At 31.0% G+C, this 19009-nt stretch overlaps 1 protein-coding gene across 3 annotated transcripts in view; it reads right to left on the minus strand.

Moving 5' to 3' along the window:
- Window positions 1–606: 606 nt before the first annotated feature.
- LOC129943519 (facilitated trehalose transporter Tret1) overlaps window positions 607–19009 on the minus strand; it is a 67117-nt gene continuing 48714 nt past the window's right edge. For all 3 annotated transcript variants that reach the window (XM_056053026.1, XM_056053024.1, XM_056053027.1), the window contains 4 exons: window positions 13286–13423; window positions 2050–2235; window positions 1740–1984; window positions 607–1678 (listed from right to left, as the gene is read on the minus strand). In XM_056053026.1, the coding sequence (XP_055909001.1) occupies window positions 905–1678; window positions 1740–1984; window positions 2050–2235; window positions 13286–13423 (1343 nt within the window). In that variant the 3' untranslated portion in view covers window positions 607–904. The remainder of the gene's footprint in view (window positions 1679–1739; window positions 1985–2049; window positions 2236–13285; window positions 13424–19009) is intronic.

Below are 19009 nucleotides of genomic sequence, written 5' to 3' on the forward strand. Positions count from 1 at the left end.
ATGTATTTTATATAATTTTTCGGGATTTCCAAAATTTGGGTGTACAATGTTTTCGTTTCATTTTCAGGGTTGGAAATTTGTTTGTTTCTAGGTTTTTGAGGTAAAGTATTCTGGATTCTAGGTTCTAGGGACTCTGGGTTTCCGGGATTCCCGATTTTCGAGACTTTGACCTCAACCCATTCCAATCTTCTGAAAATGCTCGGCTTGATAGCTTGAAAGTTAATAAATTTTCCTTTGACTTCATCAAAGTAAAAACGACATTGTTCATTGTTATATGAAATAAAATAATTTTATTAACAAAATAAAATTCTCAATAATATTGTACAATATGATACAGTAATATTTTCTATTAAAATATATATATAGATAATTATATAATGTATGTAGATAACTTAATAATAGTTAAATGTACATTTATAGGATTTATTATTATAAAATAAATCTCTTATTTTTCAAAAAATACAACACACATTATTCTGTATGTTTATTATTTTTATTTATTTTGTTTAACTAAAAAATCGAAAAAATAAAAATTAAACAATTTGATATTCAAACTGTCATTTTAATTATTTTATTCTCCATTTAGTTGATTTTTTTTATTATTAAAAATAAATTTAATAATTTCTCATGTTTATCAGTCTATGAAATATTTCTTTTTACATTTCATGAATGTATACACAATAGTTTTTAGGTTTATATGTATGCAGTTAATTATATATTATTTTATTCAATTTATTAATTTACAATAAATTACAATAATTAATACATAATACAATAAAAATATATAGGATCCTACTGACCTGACACATTTAAATAAAAATAATTTCCTTTCTACTCTTTCATCAAACTTATCGAACATAAACATTTTAAAACCTTATAATTTACATAATTTTGAAAAAACCTCTCATTTTTCGGCGCCAAGCAGCATTTGAATTTGTGCCGAACTCTTTCCCTTAGTTTCGAACACCATGAAAAAGACGTAAAGTGTTGCTGAAAACATACAAAATGCAAAGAACCAGAAAGTGACATCTGATCCTAAGGCCTCCACCATTGAGCCGAAACATTTTGTGACCATGAATACTGAGAACCAATTTGACATAACTGTCAACGCAACCGCAGTGGCCTTGACATCTGGCGGGAAGAGTTCACCCATCATTAGCCAAGGAATGGGACCATAACCCAGCGAGAAGGTGACCATGAACAACACAACCGACAACAATGGCAACCATCCAATTTCGCTGACGTCTTTGCCGCTGTCCTTCATGTCGAAGTAGATGCCGAGAACTGTCAAACAAATTAATTGGCAAATACTGCTGAAGATCAGCAGAATTTTACGGCCTGCTCTCTCGATCAGGAATGAGGATGCAAGAGTCATGCTGACTTGAACTATTCCCACAATGATACTGCACGCCGATGGATTGAGGGTACTTCCGGCAGACTTGAAAATGGGCACCGTATAGAAGATGACAGCATTGACGCCGGAAAATTGTTGGAAGAACATGAGGAGCATTGAAATGATGAGGGCGTTCTTGGCGGCCCTATTCCTGAAGACATCCATGAATGAGGCATCACTGCCGGCAGAGTCCAAGTCGGTTTGAATAATCTGGATGGCCGATCGAGAATCACAGTAACGACCCCAGAGCCATTTCAGAGAGAGAGCTGCATCGCCGCGTCGACCCTGAAAATAGAAGAATGTGTTAATTTTTCATACGTTCTACAAGGCTCTGCGTATCATTTACTTTTTTGAGCAGATAAACTGGAGTTTCAGGCAGGAAGCACATTCCAATAAACAGACCTATCGGGATACACAGACAGAAGACACTCAAAGCTTTCCAAGAAACCGCTGCACCGACCAAATAGACCATAAGAATTCCACAACTTAGGGTAAGTTGAAACAGTGTTCCCAAAGATCCACGAATTGACGTTTCTGCAATTTCGGAGATGTACATTGGAGCCACAACACAGAAGCTTCCAGTAGAGATTCCTAATTAAAATAAATTTGTATAAGTTTTTAATTCGAATTATTAAATGAATTCAAATCTGTCTCACCAATAAGGAAACGAGCCAAACACAACATTCCAGCTGATTTTGCAAAGATTGTCATTATCCATGCAACAATAAATGGCACATCCATCAGAAGAGCTGTGTATTTCCGTCCAATAGCATCAGCAATGTAACCTGTAGGTAGAGCCGCTAGAAAGGCACCAATAGCCAGGAGGGAACTCACCCAAGTCTCTGGGAAAATCATGAAATAAAAAAAAAATTAACTAACGTATTTTCAAAAAATTATAAACTATTCAAGTAAATTCATTATATATTTTATTATTAGACGAAAACGTGCAATATATGGCTTGAATGTCAACAAGGGTTAACAATTTAGCCAAAATCCCATTTTCTATAATTGCGATATTAACTTTCAAAAAGGTTTTCAAGTTTAACTGAAAATAACAAATTCTTTTTCATCGAATATCCCACAAATTTGGTAAATTCCTAAAATCTCTATGAACTAAAACAAAATTTTGAAAGGTTGTAACTGTATAATTACTGGAAATATATTAACTTTTAAAAAATAGTCTTTTCTTTGTGAACATCCAATAGATTTAGTCTTTATAGCCTCTGATGTAATTTTTTGACTTAACAATTAATAAAAACGAATGAATTATTTAATTCATTCCCTTTTTACGATCCTATGATTTCTAAAGCTATTTTATGATATTTCAATAAACTTGCATTTTTTTGTGAATATCCCAGAAATGGTCTTCTTGGAGCCCAAACTAAAGCTTTATGTGTTTTTCCTTGAGTAACCAATTATTGAAACCAATTGGCTTTCATGAACGCATTATTGACCCAGGTTTCGTTCATTTTTGATGAGTATTCCAAAAATCTCTAAAATCTTTAAAACCTTTAAAAATTAGTTGAACACACTAAATGTCTGACAGTTTTTTTTTTGAATGAACTGACCTTTTAAGATCAGTCACTAAAATTTTGTTGTCTTTGCAAATATCCCATACTGAAATTCATTGAGTTACTGACGGACATTGTTGGACCCTTTTTAGCGACCATCCCAACAATCTTGATAGGCCTGAATAAACTTAAAAAATGGGTTAGAACACGAAGGTATGCCTACATTTATTACTGAAAACTGTTGAGTCTTTATGATCTTTTAACCACTTTTACTTTGAATAAATAAGGTGGCAAAACAGTCCGTTAAGAACCAGGGCCTAGTGACTTACAATACTCAACCATTGCGAGTAATTGCAGGGATTAAAGGGACCTAAAGTTTATCTGTTGAATCCGAACTGCTAACTTCAGAAAGCACCTTTTCACTACAGTACCCGTGAATAAAACTTTAGGTGACACAGGCAGGGATCGAACCCAAGACCTCTCGCATGACAGTCCAACGCACTTTCCATCTTGCCACATTTACTACACTTTTGCTTTACCTTGAGAATATCCCACAAATGGGATTTTGATTATTTCACATGTCTTTCAACAAATTTGCTTGAAATTTTATGAATTTTCTGTTTCTCTACCACATCCATATTCTATAACCCTAATGTCGCAAAAAATAGGAACAAAAAATCGGTATGAACTAAAAGATCTTACAAAATGTGTTTCAAAAGTCTTTGACTGACCATTCATATAAGAGGTGTGAATATTAGCAAACCATCCCAAATTTTTTAACTACAATGTTCAATTCCCTTTTTTTTTGCTGTCGATATTAACAATAACTGAAACTATACTATATTTTACGGTTACCTACATCTAATGTAACCCAATTATTTAAACCAATTTTAAATTTCCTACTTTTTCGAATATCCCATTCATCAACGTACAACAATCTAGTACAAACTTAAACAAAATAGAAATGTGTTAACAAAAAGTCTAGAACTGACTAATAACTGGCACCAGTAAACTTTTTAAAACCGCATAGCTTATGTCGAATGTCCCACAAACTAAAAGCCAAACAAACAAAACAAAATGGCTGAAAGAAATCTGTAATTTTATAAAGCTTAAATTTTAAAGATTAGTTGGGTTTGTAAAAACCAGACTTTCCAAATATTCCACCCATATTTTTTTTAATCTTTGATAACCTTAAATCTTTGACTGAAAATTAATATACGACAATCCAATTATTGCAATGATATACAAACATTTTTTAAGGGAATAACTTATTTTAGATTGTCTAATTTTTTGCGAATACCTACTCCAAAAACAAAGTTGCAAAAATCCAATACGAACTTGAACAAAATGTTATAAGAAAAAGACTATGGCTCACTTAGACCAGGTGCATTTTTTTGAAACAACATAGTTTATGTCGAATATACCACAAATTTAAAGCCAAACATATTTCATATAAAAAACAGAATAGCTGAAATTTCACAAAGTTTACATCAGAAGGATTAGTTGATTTAAAATATCCTAGATTCGGCGAATATCCCACTTCTGATTTTTACAATTTTTATTTCCTCTAAAACCTGGACTGAAAAATAATCTATGGCAATCCGATTACTGCAATGTCTAAAACATTTTCTTAAGGAATAAGTTTTTTAAGACTGCCTACATTTTCGAATATCCCAAACACAAGTTTAAAAATGTGTTAACAAAAATTTCTATGGCTTGCTAATTATTGAAACTAATGTACTTTTTTAAAGCCCACATAGCTTTTGTCGAATATCCCACATATTAAAAGCTAAAAATATCCCCTATATAACTAAAGTATAACTGAATTTAAACTAAAATTTTACAAAGTCAACATTTATAGAATAATCTGAGTTTACATAAAATCCATTTTTCGAATATCCCAATAATTGTTTTTAAAATCTTTAATGCCCCTTAAACCTTGGCTGAACATTTTTGTATGGCAATCCTATTAAGGAAACGAAATCCAATTTAAATTACCAAACCAATTAGACTTACATAATTTTTTAGGGAATAACCCACATTTTATACGATATGCTTAATCCCGGATGCACATTTTTACTATATTGTAATAAACAAGCCATTTGCATTTACAGTCCAATAACTGAAATCAATCATCAGTTAAAATATTTTTTTATATTTTTGAATATCCCAACGTGGGTTATTGAATTTAAACAAACCTCTCACTAATAAAACTTTCAGTAGTGAATGTTTTCCATTAATGATTTTGAGAAAAGATCATCAAAATTTGTTAGACCACGACTCCAGTCCAATAAAATATATGTATTTCTGTTAACCAAATTCAATTTAAAATATTCTCCTTCTATCTTTTTATCTGTATCAAAATTCCATGTCATGTGTTTCACTTTAAATGACACGATTAGGTAAGCACTTAAAAAAAATTACAAAATTGTATGTTGAATTATTTATAGAACGCACTTAATTTATCAAAATATTCTATTTGCGATTAAATTCGATACTTTGCAGTTTTAAGACTTATTTGCTTATATTTTCTAGTTTCATGTAACCGAATTTAAAGGGATTAAGGTAGGTAGGAACCTTCAAACGTGTTTAAGAAAAGCATTAACAGGATTGAATTTTGATTGATTGCATAAGAAATTTACAAAATAAAAACTATCTCTATAAAATGAAGGCAAAACTTTCCACGCAGTCTAACCCATTCAAATAGTTTTATTTTTTTAAATATCAACATTCTAAAGGAGAGTAGAGTGTTGCTCGTCCTAAGAATAAGAATATACAGGACTCTCTATATATACTTCTGTTGCTCATCGTATATAAAGACACATTAAATCAACTCTAGCGTAAATAGAGGTGCAGTCTTGGAAATATCCTTAAAGCAACACTCACCTATAATTTACATATATATTCATACATAATGCTAGGGTTTTCCTTGAAAATCTTATTCTTAGTGCGAATAGCTGGGCAAAGTGATAAATTATCCTTTGTAATTGCAAAACAAACAGTTTTTAACCGACTTATAAGTGCATATCCTTTCCTTATCCGAATAGATAGAAGAAAACATTACTGTATAAACTGATGCCAGGAACTGGGACCGGCATTGGCATCGGACCGGCAGCGAGGGCGTTGCATTGCATTTGTTTACTTAGAAATTATTTGCGTTTCGGTCATAAGGATTATAACTTTATGGCGTGAAATGAATATGAAAGCACGTGTCCTGGATAAATTGTAAATTTTTTGCATTTTGTTCCTATTTCTATGGTAAGTTTAATCAATACTTGACCTTAAAAGTTTCAAAATGTAAAACGAAACCGTATATAGTAATCCATTTAAGTACATATTAGTGTATATATATATATTGAAGATGATATTAAGGCTAAGTTTCGCTTTAAGAATACTTATTCTTGATTTAAGTAATTAGTAACAATTACATAATGTTTTTTGGAAGGGTGACTTGGACGTATACGTTATTTATTTATTTATAAGTGTTATGCTTATTTCCTTTTAATTGAAAAGAATGTTATCTTTTAATGACATTTGGTAACAAACATATAACGTATTTCACGGATTTGTGCGTATAGGGACCGAATATCTTTTATCTCAAATTTAACAACAAATGTAGATAATATTTTCAATGTACTTTTAAATTTGGTTTTGTGGTTTCTACTCACTTTTAAATTTAAAATTAAAATGATTAATGATAAATTTAGATATAGTGGGTGTTATCGAAACTAGAAACAAAATTATGAAACACGAATCAATTCGTTTCAAGAACTAGACGAACCATGTTTTAAGGGCCTTGCACAACAGAGTGAACAACGAATGGACGAACAAAAGTGATTTTACACATTTCAAAAAAGTACATTTCAAACAAAACCACATTTAAATTAAAAGAAACCATTTGACACTATTGTAAGTTTAATAAAATTACCATTTCGTTCTTAAAAACAGAAAAATTTGTAAAATTAGTTTGGTAGCAACGAATTGCGGTGTGGTTGCTACCAACTGTCAAACTCTATTCGCGTTTCGAGAAAAGAGTAATTCATTCGTCGCTGTCTGCGAAGAGAAATAAAGTCAAAATATTCGAACATCCACAATTCGCAGTTCGTAGTTCATAGCTCATGCAAAAGAAAACTTTCTTAAATTGATTTACATAACTAAACATGACCTTAATGGTGAAGCTAGGGATGAAAAAATCCTACCAAATATGGATAACTAGATGTCGGTGCACATTGGTATTGAATTAATGAATATTTATAAAGACAGAGTGTGGCAAGGCATTCGATATTCGCGTAGTACGGCTAAAGAACAAATCTCTGTACTTGGCAGTAAAATCGAAGTTGGACTCGAGTGTATACTGATGAGCATTCACAGAAGCGCGAGTATTATGGTTAAACTGTTTGACGGGAGAAATGCGACTGACTATTTCTCGATAGCATAAACCGTTAAAATAACATTTAAAAAGGTGAAACTAGAAACTTTACGATCACCAATCAATTTAAATGTTCTACAATTAATACTATCCAAGAGGCTTAAGTAAGTTGCATTAACACCAGCCCAGAAATGAGAGTTATACTCAAGCTATGGGCATACATAAGCCTTATAGATAATAGCTATAGATCCGAAGGGGAGACAACATTCTTTCAAGTCTCACGGATAATGCCAAGGGGATATATTTTGCTTTGACAATACAAGACAACATTATTCGAAAACTAATTTTACAATGCTGCTTAGGTTGAAGTTAAGTGAGCCGCCTATCATATTTTGTCGTTGCAGTTTCACATCCGGTTGATTATTAGAGGGTGAGGAAATTCGCCTTTTTTGGTGATATTTTGAACAAATGCTGTTTTCCGTGTACTCGTATTTAAGTTATAAACATTGGATCCTATTCTTTTGAATCCAATTTAATGCAGATTTGGTAGGGACTTGAATTAACATTTTAGTTTTATCTAAATGTATATCTAAGAGTTGAAAACATTTCGGAAAAAAACCATGTTAGATTTTGTTAAAGGTCCTTTCTGCATATTTTTATATTTTTATTTGTAAAACATTCGACAAAAAAAGGTTGTCCGAAAAAGTACTGGCTTTCGAAGTTCGAATTTACGTACTCCCGCGCACACATTAATCGCTCTAAGAACCATACATTTGAAGTAAAAATGTTCAAGTTTAAAAATCGGTCGGAAACTGGTAATTTGAAAACATTATTGGTTTTTTTAACTTCAATCGTAAGTAAGCTTTTAATAACAGTTTATATTCTAACTGGTGTTGGTACGATTGGTTTTAAATCTGGCAATACTTTTTTTGGAGTTGGTGTTTTTGACAGCTGCCATTGAATTGATAAACTTGCCCATTTTTCATTTCATTAACGAAAAATTTGAAAAAAAAAAAAACTAAAAGACGCTGAAATGATTCAAAAAGCTTTGAAATGGATTAAAATTTTGCAACATGATTGTTGCACATTGCCCAGAACCAAATTTATGAACAGGAGTAATGTACGGAAATAACTATCCGTCTGAAGTCATGTATTAAAAAGTATGCTGAAAGGTTTTGCTAGATTCAAACTTAATGTTTTCAAAAGCGTAAAGTGAAATGTTTTTGGTATCGGTATTTTTTTTCCATTTATTTATCTGATCATGGTTTAACAATAGTATCTGCGAAGCCAAAGTTTGTCTGCAGAAGAATATTTATCAATTATATTAAAATAAAAGTAAGCAAAGTTTACGATTTTATATAAAATGCAATTTAAAAGTTCCGTTGATTATACTTGGTACGGTGTGTTGAAGTTTACGTCTTCCGTAGTTGTTGTAGTTTCATTCATCATTCTGTAAATAAATCTTTTGGTTTGTCGGTTTAAACTGTGGACTTCTGATATGCATCATTTTTGTTTTTGATGCATTGATTACCATTGTCGTGACACCATCTTACTGCCATGTTGAATTCTTCTTGAATTAACTATGACGAATTACAACAGCCATATCATCAGCAAAAGCGAAGGGAATAATCTGTTTGAAGAGTCGTAGCAATTCGTTGGCGTATAAGACAAACAAAATTGGACACAGTTTAGATCCCTGCGGAACTACATCTTTGATTTTAATACTAAATGTTCTTTTTTGCGGATAATCTGTCAGCAAATCAGCCATAGAGCCACGAATTTTTCTTAGAGCTTCAATAAGATTTGAGTGATTTAATGTGTCAAACGCCTTGCTGAAGTCCATGAAGATTACTAATACGTTATGTCACTTATCTAAACTTTAGTTGACACAATTCGCAAACTCACCAAGTAACTTTCCTGTATTTTTACCCTTCTGAAAACCATACTGGCTTTTATGAATCAATGCATGTTTGTGAATAAAACCTTGTAACCTATTGGCAGTCACACCTTCCAAACAATTTTCAACAACTGGAAGAATTGATATAGGCCTACAGTTGTTTTGTGGGTCCCTTGCTACTCCTTCGTAAATCGGCCTTACAACTGCTGTTCTTAAGGTAGATGGAATTTTTGATGGAGTTATACTCAAATTAATTAATTTACATAAAATAGGAGCATAGACAACTTAATAGCTTTTTATATCAATTGGTCTGATTCCATCAAATCCTAGAGACTTATTTTGCATATGACGTTCGACGTTTTTATATTGCATTTATGAATGATTTTTTTTCTGTCTAAGAAGAGAAAAACTCCGCCAGTTCCATTGATAGTGTTTTCATCTCTCTTTTGAAATTTGTTGCCAATGTTTCGTCAATATTCGTTTTCAAAAAATTAAAAAGTTGCAGAAGTATTCAGTGGTATATGATGGGAAAATGAGTCAAATTCATTTTGGTCAGAAACTGGTGTCGAGTTGTTTAAAAACGATATATTTTCAAAAATGTTATCATATGCTGATGACTTTGTCATTTTTGTTGAAAAGCAGGTGACACTTCAGCTTCAAATAAAAAAGCTCAAGGTATTTCCCATAAATCGGATCTAAAAATGTATTCTGCAAAAATTAAATAATGACATTCGGGCACAAAACTCGGTTTGACAGAAACTTGTGGTTGCAATTTTTTCAAAGCCTTTTGTGGACGAAACGTCCAAATTCATAGCGTTCAACGCCACATTTAACACCTATTTCTGCTATGGTAATGAAGTGTACGGCTATCAATGTATGGAAGTTATTGAAAAATCCGAAATATTCTCGAGTACTCTAAACTATGTTATCTACGTTGAGTCCAGTTTACCTTTAATTTTTTTGCAAAACCTGAAGGCTAACGTTTATTTTTTAACAACAATTTACACAAAAGAAAACCCCTTGTTTCTCTTCAATGCAGGTATATTCCTTTTAGAATTGGCAAGAACTTGCTTTGGAACATCATGTCCCTTTCATTTTAAGTACAATCAATGTGGCAGAATGGCAAAATATTTTGTATGAGTGCATTGCAAATGTAGACGAACAGAGGTATTTGATGCATATTGACAAGGCAAGGGAGGTTACCTCTGGGGCTTGCATAAAACTTTAAATTAAAATATAGGTGAAAACAATTATATTTGAAGGGATCTTTCTGCTCTTTGATTTTAAGTCAAAACAGACATTTTTGAACTTAATTTTAGACCATTTCTAAATGATATTAAGGCTGTTTGTTGCTTGTGTAACTTAAATTAAAATGAAGACGTCTATCAGTTCTTAGCGATATATCCTATTTTGCAAGAAATTCATAGACGTTATTTCAATAAAAGTTATCTTTCGTATGACAAATTTGTCAGTGTCCTCAAAAGAGAGTATGGCTGGAAGTTTCTGGGTTTATTTATTTCTCAAGCGAATAGTTACAGATTTACATATTTAAATTTGGCCTAAGGTAAAAGCCCTGTATTGAAGATCTTGCATTACCTTTTTGTTTAACCATCATTTTTACAATTTAAACAAATATTTAAAACAGTCAACAGAAAATTCTATACTTTGGAATTGACTCTAATGAAATTATTTCCTTCCTATTCTTATAAAAATGTAATCAATAAAATTTCAAATGTCATTTAACTTAAATGCATTTAAGTCTTATGACGCAAACCGGACATAGAATGATAAAAAAATGACATACACAAAATAAAATCACTTAAGCAATAAAAGGCTTAAAGAGGTTCATATACATCTGTTGTCAATCAACAGATGTCTGTCAATATATTGATTAAAAATCGTTTAAAATTTATTGAATTTTAAATACAACAAAATATTAAAGTAAGTAACTAAAAATAATTGAAAACAACAAAAAAAGTGAATAAATATTCCCAGCTTATGATTGATTCATAAATTTTATTTATTGATTCATTCAAATGTTAATTATAATTATCTCTTTTATTGATAGACTATTTTTTATTTGATGTAATACTTAACAAACTTTCTTGATTGCTTGACAAATAAATACATCATCGTCACTCAGGCTTTTTATCGTGCCGTTATTTGTCATTTATATTTACTTATATCTACTTGAATATAAATACAATTCAAAGGTGTAAATACTTTACACTTAATAAATCACCATAACAATTGCAGGTAAGATAGGTTTATGTATACAGCTAAAGTAAATTGCATACTTGGTAGGGTAGAAACACGGAATTATTATTTTATGGGTCTAATAAAAGTGTCATGTGGGGTGTTTTATAGTTTTATGATTAACTTTTAACTACATTCAAGTGGCTTAACTTGACATAAGTTAATATTACAGAAGTAGATAATGAATTTAACAACAAGAGGCTTCTTTTTGATTGCATTAAATGTTCAATACTGATTCATATTTTATTGCACCTGACCGATTGTCGTAATTATTGGAAAAACTGGAAAATGTTGTGGTTTTCTTGTGTAACCTTCGTATGTACGTATTTATGATAGTTAGTTTGTTAGGCTGTCATGCTAGAAGTCTTGGGTCCAAACCCTGCCTGTGCCATCTTAAGTTTTTTCAGGGGTACTGTCTCTTGGCAAGGAACTGACAAATACTAGAAGAGTAACTCTTGTCTTGAAAAAGGCTTTCTCAAATTAGACTTCCGAAATCGGCTTAAAACTGTAGGTTTCCTTCATCCCTGAGAACATTACTCGCACAAAAGAATAGTTTAGAATCTTAAGTCACTAGGCCCAAGTTATCAACGGACTGTTGAGCCACCTAATTTATTTTTATTTTATTTGTAATTTATAAATCAGAAACTATGAACTAAACCGATACCGAGATTTAATAAAAACATTGACTTTGAAATTCTGATCTGAATATTGAAAAGTGTTAACAAATATTAAACTGGGTAAAATTGCGCTAAGGAGGAGTACTTCGCCTTATAATAGATTGAAAGCACTTAACTGTAGTACAAATAACCTGAATTATGGACATGTTCTCTACTATTTCTGTTCCCTATCGCCATAAGCTTATTTTTTGACCTTTTCAATGCTTAGAGTCTTCTTATTGATTTTGCACTTTAAAGTGTTTGTCAAGTATTCCTCAACTTATTTGGATATCTTGACTTGTTAAGGTCAGTTTTGGAGAAAATCTATCGAGTTTTGGAATTCTTCAATAACATTACTTGAATTATTTTTGTATATCGTTAGGTTTTTTAGTTTAATTTGTTACTAAAACTACATAATTTCAAAATTCATCATTTCAATTCCGTTTTTCTTTTCAATTGGTTTAAATGCTCAACGGGTGTCTCTTAAAGCTGTATAAGAAGTTTCCATGTTTGCTGTCTGTGGTTTGACAGTTTAAATGTCAAACTGAGTTGACACTTCCATCCAGCAAGGTTTTGGAAAACTATCACGAATCGTTTTGTATCAGTGCAACGCTTTTACATTTTGGAAATTTACTTTGAAAAAAAATAAATCTGCTCTAGAAGTTCAAAGAACAATTCGTCCATTTTTCTGTGCTAAGTGATGAAGCTCATTTCTGGTTGAATGTTTTCAATAAGAACCTACATTGTCATATGTAAAAAGAAGAGAATTCTGAAGCCATTAGAGAATCACCATTAAATATAAAAAACGGAATGTTTGTTGCGGTTTACAGGCATATGGCGGAAATGGCATTTAAAAATGAATGCTTTGAAATTATCATTATCACATTTTAATAATTAAAAACTCATTTGAACAATATTTCTATCTTGAATTATTATTAAAGTTATCAATCTCGTTAAATGGAAAACACCTTTTATACACACCTACTACTTTGCAATATTTAAAACATTTAAATCAATTCCCATAATTAACGATATGAAGCAATTAATGTTTAATAGTTAAATAAAGTTAATTACTTTTAAATGAATTAAGATAAATTGATGGGGTCAGGTGAAGTACCGTTAAATTTATAAGTTGTTAACAAATCAATTGATATTTAATGACTTTATAATTAAAAAAATAAATAATTGATTTTATGTACTTACGTTCACCAACAGTTAATCGAAGCTCATCACTGTTCGTTGAATTTGCAGTTATATTAATTGTTGGATCAACACTTATTTGTGGTAGAACAGGAGATGTCCAAGCTAAGGCGGTTCCAGCGGATACAGCACCAAGACACACTAAAAGAAGAAAATGATTATGAGTAATTTTTATATTATTTTGATATAAATAACACGTTGGAAGAAAAATCATTAAACAAATTTAATTATCCTCATTTTTTCTTGTGTTACATAATAATACCCGTATTTATGAAGAGAACATAGTTAAAATTAATTATTTCAGATCCCGTGTTTAGGAAAACTACACAACGGAATACAAATATTCCGGACTCAAATGGAACTGTAGGCCTAAACACGGGAGCTGAAATATCTAATTTTAACTATGTTTTCTTTATAAATATGATAAATATGGGTCTTTAAGTTTAATTTTTATTTTTTTCATAAATTAATTATTAAGTTAAATCTTACTTTCTTTCAAAAAACTAGCAAACAAAAAATAACCCAATTTTTAATTCCTCTTGTTTAAATCATTAAATTTTGAAACATATTTAATTTTTCACAGGACTTAATAGTCTAAGATACGTAGAAGGAATATCTACCCTCATCCAATATTTTAACAAAGATATCAATTGCAATAACAATTAGCGCTTGGTCTACGAACCTATATCCTGGCACTTAGGCTCTAAATATTGTAAAATGAATGTGAATTTTTGAGTTATATTATCGTCATCTGTTATTTACAAAAATGATAAAAGTCCAATACCCAAACATGAAAAAAAAATACTTATACCCGGGCTCTATAGGCTGGTTGCCTGGCTTAAAAGAATGGGTCTGCGGAGTAAATATACCATCATCTGTTATTTATTTGGTTGGAACATTATAGGGTTGCCTCTAATAGCCTATGATTGTCTAACCAAAAGTTGGCTCAACTTAACGTTGCCTGTATTTAAAATGTTAAGTTCTTGGTACTCGTAAGTGGAGAATATTGGTCTTCTATGTTATGAAGTCGATTTTCGTATCAAATGAAGAGTACTAAATAATCTTTCCCACGGTATAAAATTGCCGTTACAAAAGTTGGCATAACTTAGAATTGCCCCTTTTGGAGATTTAATGTTTTCAAAATAACAGAAATGGCATAAACATTTTTAAACTGCACTGAGCTAGCGTTAAAATTAACGTCTACATTATGTCTTGGTCTCCCAGCTTTAAACGTATTTAAGGGGTGTGACTACACGGCTGCATTTTATAGCAATATCAAAGTAAAGCCCATCAAAATATTTTCCTAAAGGAAAGATAATATACAGGAAATGTTTGCGTCATTAAGTGATCAAGTTGATGTTTTTATCAATAAGAAACTGGGTAACGTCTATCGTGTTCTTTTTAGGTAATCAGTATTTTGATTTTTGTATGAGTATAATTATCATGCTAATTAAATAAACCCTCTACTACACCCATTTTATCATATACTCGTACATATTGCATCCTATAAGACAAAATTTATACGACCATACAAATTTTCACCAAAAAATAGTATTTTTAACAAGTTGGTCGTTTTAGAAAATCGGACTCAACAAAAAAAACAATTTTTCGATATAACGTTTAAATATTTTTGGATACATATTTTACACTGTGAAATTTTTTTATCTTTCAATGTTTGAAGATTGGAAGTAATTTTTTTAAAAAAGCCCTTGGAACCTAGTCCCACTTAGAGAAATTAAATTTCAGTAAAACTGTGTTCGTTATTTCAAAATTAATGAACCTAGTCCCACTTAGAGAAATTAAATTTCAGTAAAACTGTGTTCGTTATTTCAAAATTAATGAAATCTATGTTGAGAATATGGAAAGACCACTTCTCCAAATTATATAACGGTGATGACGAACCGAATTCCGCTGTAGGGGAGATAGAATTACTCAACATCTAAAATCACCATCTATAAGACACTCATCATCCCGGTTCTTATTTATGGTGCTGAGGCCTCGACCCTGTCAAAGAAAGATTAGAATGTCTTAGGTTGCTTCGAGAGAAAAAAACACTTAACTAGTTAGCAGAATTAAAGTCCAACGGCTTAGATGGCTGGGTCATGTCCGAAGGTCTTCGAATCTAATCCCGAGGGACGGCGCGGCGCAGTAGAAGAAGACCGCGACTCAAGTTGCGCACTCAGGTGAGTGAAGTCCTCAACCAACTTGGCGTGCGAAACTGAAGACAGCTAGCTAGGGACCGAGCTGGTTGGAACGCATGTTGGTTTAGGCCCAGGTCCACCAGGTTATTAAGCAATAGTGCCAACATTTAAACAACCTATTGTTGATAGTTTTTCAATTTACTAAATATTTAGTAATTTAATAAGGGAGTCAACATTTTTCTAAAATTGATAGATACTGAGATTCTACTCTAACTTTTATCGGTGTTATTTTCACTATATATATTGTTTTTGTTATTCGTGTAAGATCCTACTTTACTATGGATAGATTTCCCAACAAAACACGTTTACTGTTGTCCAGCTTAAAGTGTTAAAATATATTATTTTGTTTGGTGCATTGTGTTGAAACGTTGTTTTTTTTTGCAAAAATAATATATTCTCTTAATGTGGGTATTTTTATAAATGCGAAGAATGCTACCAAAAAAAGATACAGAAACCAAGAAAATGAGAAAGTTCACCAAAAAAGGGATCTTTTTTGTAGGAAAATAAAACATAATATGTTATAAAGAATTTTCTGACTTTTTTTTAAGTATTTTTTTCGGACTCAATTTTAGGTTGTATATTATTAATATCGTTAAGTCTGCTTATTCGTAGATTGAAGCTGATGCTAAATAAAATAAAAGAATCATTAATCTTAATAACTTAAAAAATAAGGTTTACCAACAATTTCGCAAGTCTAATAATGATCGTGAATTATATATAATATCTGTTTTGTGTTGAGTGTGATTTAAAAACAAATAGCAAAAGTTTTTGGAGGTATATAATAAAAAAACAATCAAATGGCATTCCCAACCGTATGTGCCATGACGGCATTACATCATCTGACATCTCTGTTGTATGTAACTTGTTTGCTAAACATTTTCAGTCGGTTTATTTAGACAGTTGTCCTAATTTACCTAATGCTACAAACATAAACTCTTCAAATACTCCTATTAATATAGGCAGTTTAAATTTTTCCACTTCTGAGATTGAGTTAGCGTTGTCTAAGCTTAAGGGTGATAAGCGACGTGATATTGACAGAATTTCACCAATCACTTTACGAATGTGTGCCAATGCATTGGCGGTTCTTTAAAAATTATTTTTAATCGTTAACTTGCAAATGGCGAGTTTCTACATGCTTGGAAACGTTTAACAATCACACCTATTTACAAATCAGGTGGTAGGCAAGATGTTTCAAACTATCGTCCAATTTGTAAGATTGCTACGATTCCCAAATTTCTGGAAAGTTAGTCTATGACAAATTAACTCCTTCTCTTAAAGCAATGATTTCACCAAACCAACATGGTTTTGTAGCTGGTAGATCCACTGCAACTAACCTCACTATTTTTAGTAATTTATTGTTGAATGCACTTGAGAAAGGTTATCAGTATGTTGTCTATACTGACTTTTCTAAAGCTTTTGACAGAGTCAATCATGATACTTTACTTATGAAGATAAATAAAATAGGTTTTCACTCATACTTTTTAAAATGGCTAAATTCATACTTAAGGGATCGTATTCAGTACGTTCGTATAAATAACATTATTTCTGCACCGGTATATGTTACGTCGGGTGTCCCGCAAGGAAGCCATCTTGGTCCTCTTCTTTTTTTGTTGTTTATAAACGACATTCCTGATATGTTTTCAAATTTAAAGTGCTTGATATACGCAGATGATCTTAAGGTTTTTGGTTGTATAAAATCTGAACATGATTGTTTTCTTCTGCAACAAGATCTTGATGTTTTATCGGACTGGTGTTTAGCTAACTGCTTAAATTTGAACATTTCCAAAAGCCAAAGCCTAACGTTTTCTCGAAACCATCGTAAAGCATATAGATTTTTTAGTTGCTAAAGGCAATTCAATGTTAGGTTTCATATTGTGAAACTCAAAGGAGTTTTCTGATCCACACACCTTAAAGTGTTTATATTTTGCGTTTGTAAGGTCTAATCTTGAATACATCAGTGTAATATGGAATCCTCCATATTTTCTTTATTCATTTAGAATCGAAAAGATCCAAAAACGATTTACCAAAGTTGTAGTGAAAAGGCTTCAATGAGACATAGATTTTCCTACCTATGAAACGAGGTGTAAACTACTCGGTATTTTGCCTCTTAACATTCGTAGAAAGTATACAGAGGTTATGTTCATTCGTGACATAATAGCAGATCATATTGATTGTTCACAAATTTTAGATCTAATTGAGATGACGTTTCTGCGAGATTGCTTCGAAACTAACCATTTTTTAATGTTCCATGTCATGAACTGTGTATGCTTCCAATGAACCAATATCCAGGTGTTTAAGAGAAACAAATACTGTTTGCAAAATGATTGATTTCAATGTTAGTAGATATTTATTTAAATCAAATTTATTGTTAATTCTAAATAACTTTGCTGGTGGTAATGTTTAAAATTTTAAATTGTATATATTTTATTATCTAGTAATCACTAAAGTACCTATTTTAACTTTGTTTGATGAATAAACTAAACTAAACTAAACTAAAAGACAAATTCCAAAAAAATAGTGTTTTGCGTGAACCTTTTTTTTGAAATATTTAGAAAAATAATTGTTTCTTAAATTTAAGAAAATGTATGCATTAAAGTACAAAATTTCTCTAAAAGTAAATTAAAACAAATTAAGTTACAAAAATAAGTTGGGAAGAAACTTTAGTGTAGCACTCACAAATTACACCTTGCAGAATATCATTTTATTTAACTTCTCCATATATATTAAAATAATAGATATGAAACGTTCATTATTTTTTTCAAATAGCTTATGTTAAACGAAAGTTTACTGTTGAAATTCATGTTTGAATTTCAGTTTTAGAGCATCCAAAGCAAATTCACTTCAAATATATATTTCTTTAATTTTGTAAGGTCTTAAAAGATTTAGTATTTAATAGAATATACATTTTGAAGAAAAAAACACTTTAAGAAAACCTTAACCTATTTATGAGCGTCATACTAAATAAGATAATATGAAGACGAGTCGCTAAGGGCATATTAGTATCAAACTGCTGATCCCTTATTCGAGGTTACTTCTTTAGAACCTGAATATTTGCTCTTTCTATTAGAAAGGATTCTATGAAAATCATTTGAAACATTACTAAAGTTTTTCCAAATTCTAAATTGTGTGAAAACAAAGATTTTAGTTGCTTTTTGACAGCAAACGGTTTTTTGGTGAATATCGTTAGTTTAATTTTTATTTTATTTTCATTTTGTTTTAAATAAATAATTATAAATTTAAGGGAAGTCATATCCATTAACAAAAGGGTATTCTTACGAAAATTAAAACAAAATAATCTCGCAGGGGGGGTCATCATTCAAATTTTGATATTAGTTTTTAATGTAGCATTGACAGATTTTAAAAAGGTATAAAACAGTACAAATCGATTTACTATTGGTACTACTTCATGAAGGCAAATCTGATGAAAACTCAAAAAGGTCTTAATTCATACGTAAAGAAAAATCAAACAAATGTTTTCTGTATCTGCTCGTATAGAACCTAATACGCATTTTATTAGGATTCTCTA

Source organism: Eupeodes corollae, chromosome 1, assembly GCF_945859685.1.
Source record: "Eupeodes corollae chromosome 1, idEupCoro1.1, whole genome shotgun sequence".
In the NCBI taxonomy this organism is placed as follows: Eukaryota; Metazoa; Arthropoda; class Insecta; order Diptera; family Syrphidae; genus Eupeodes; species Eupeodes corollae.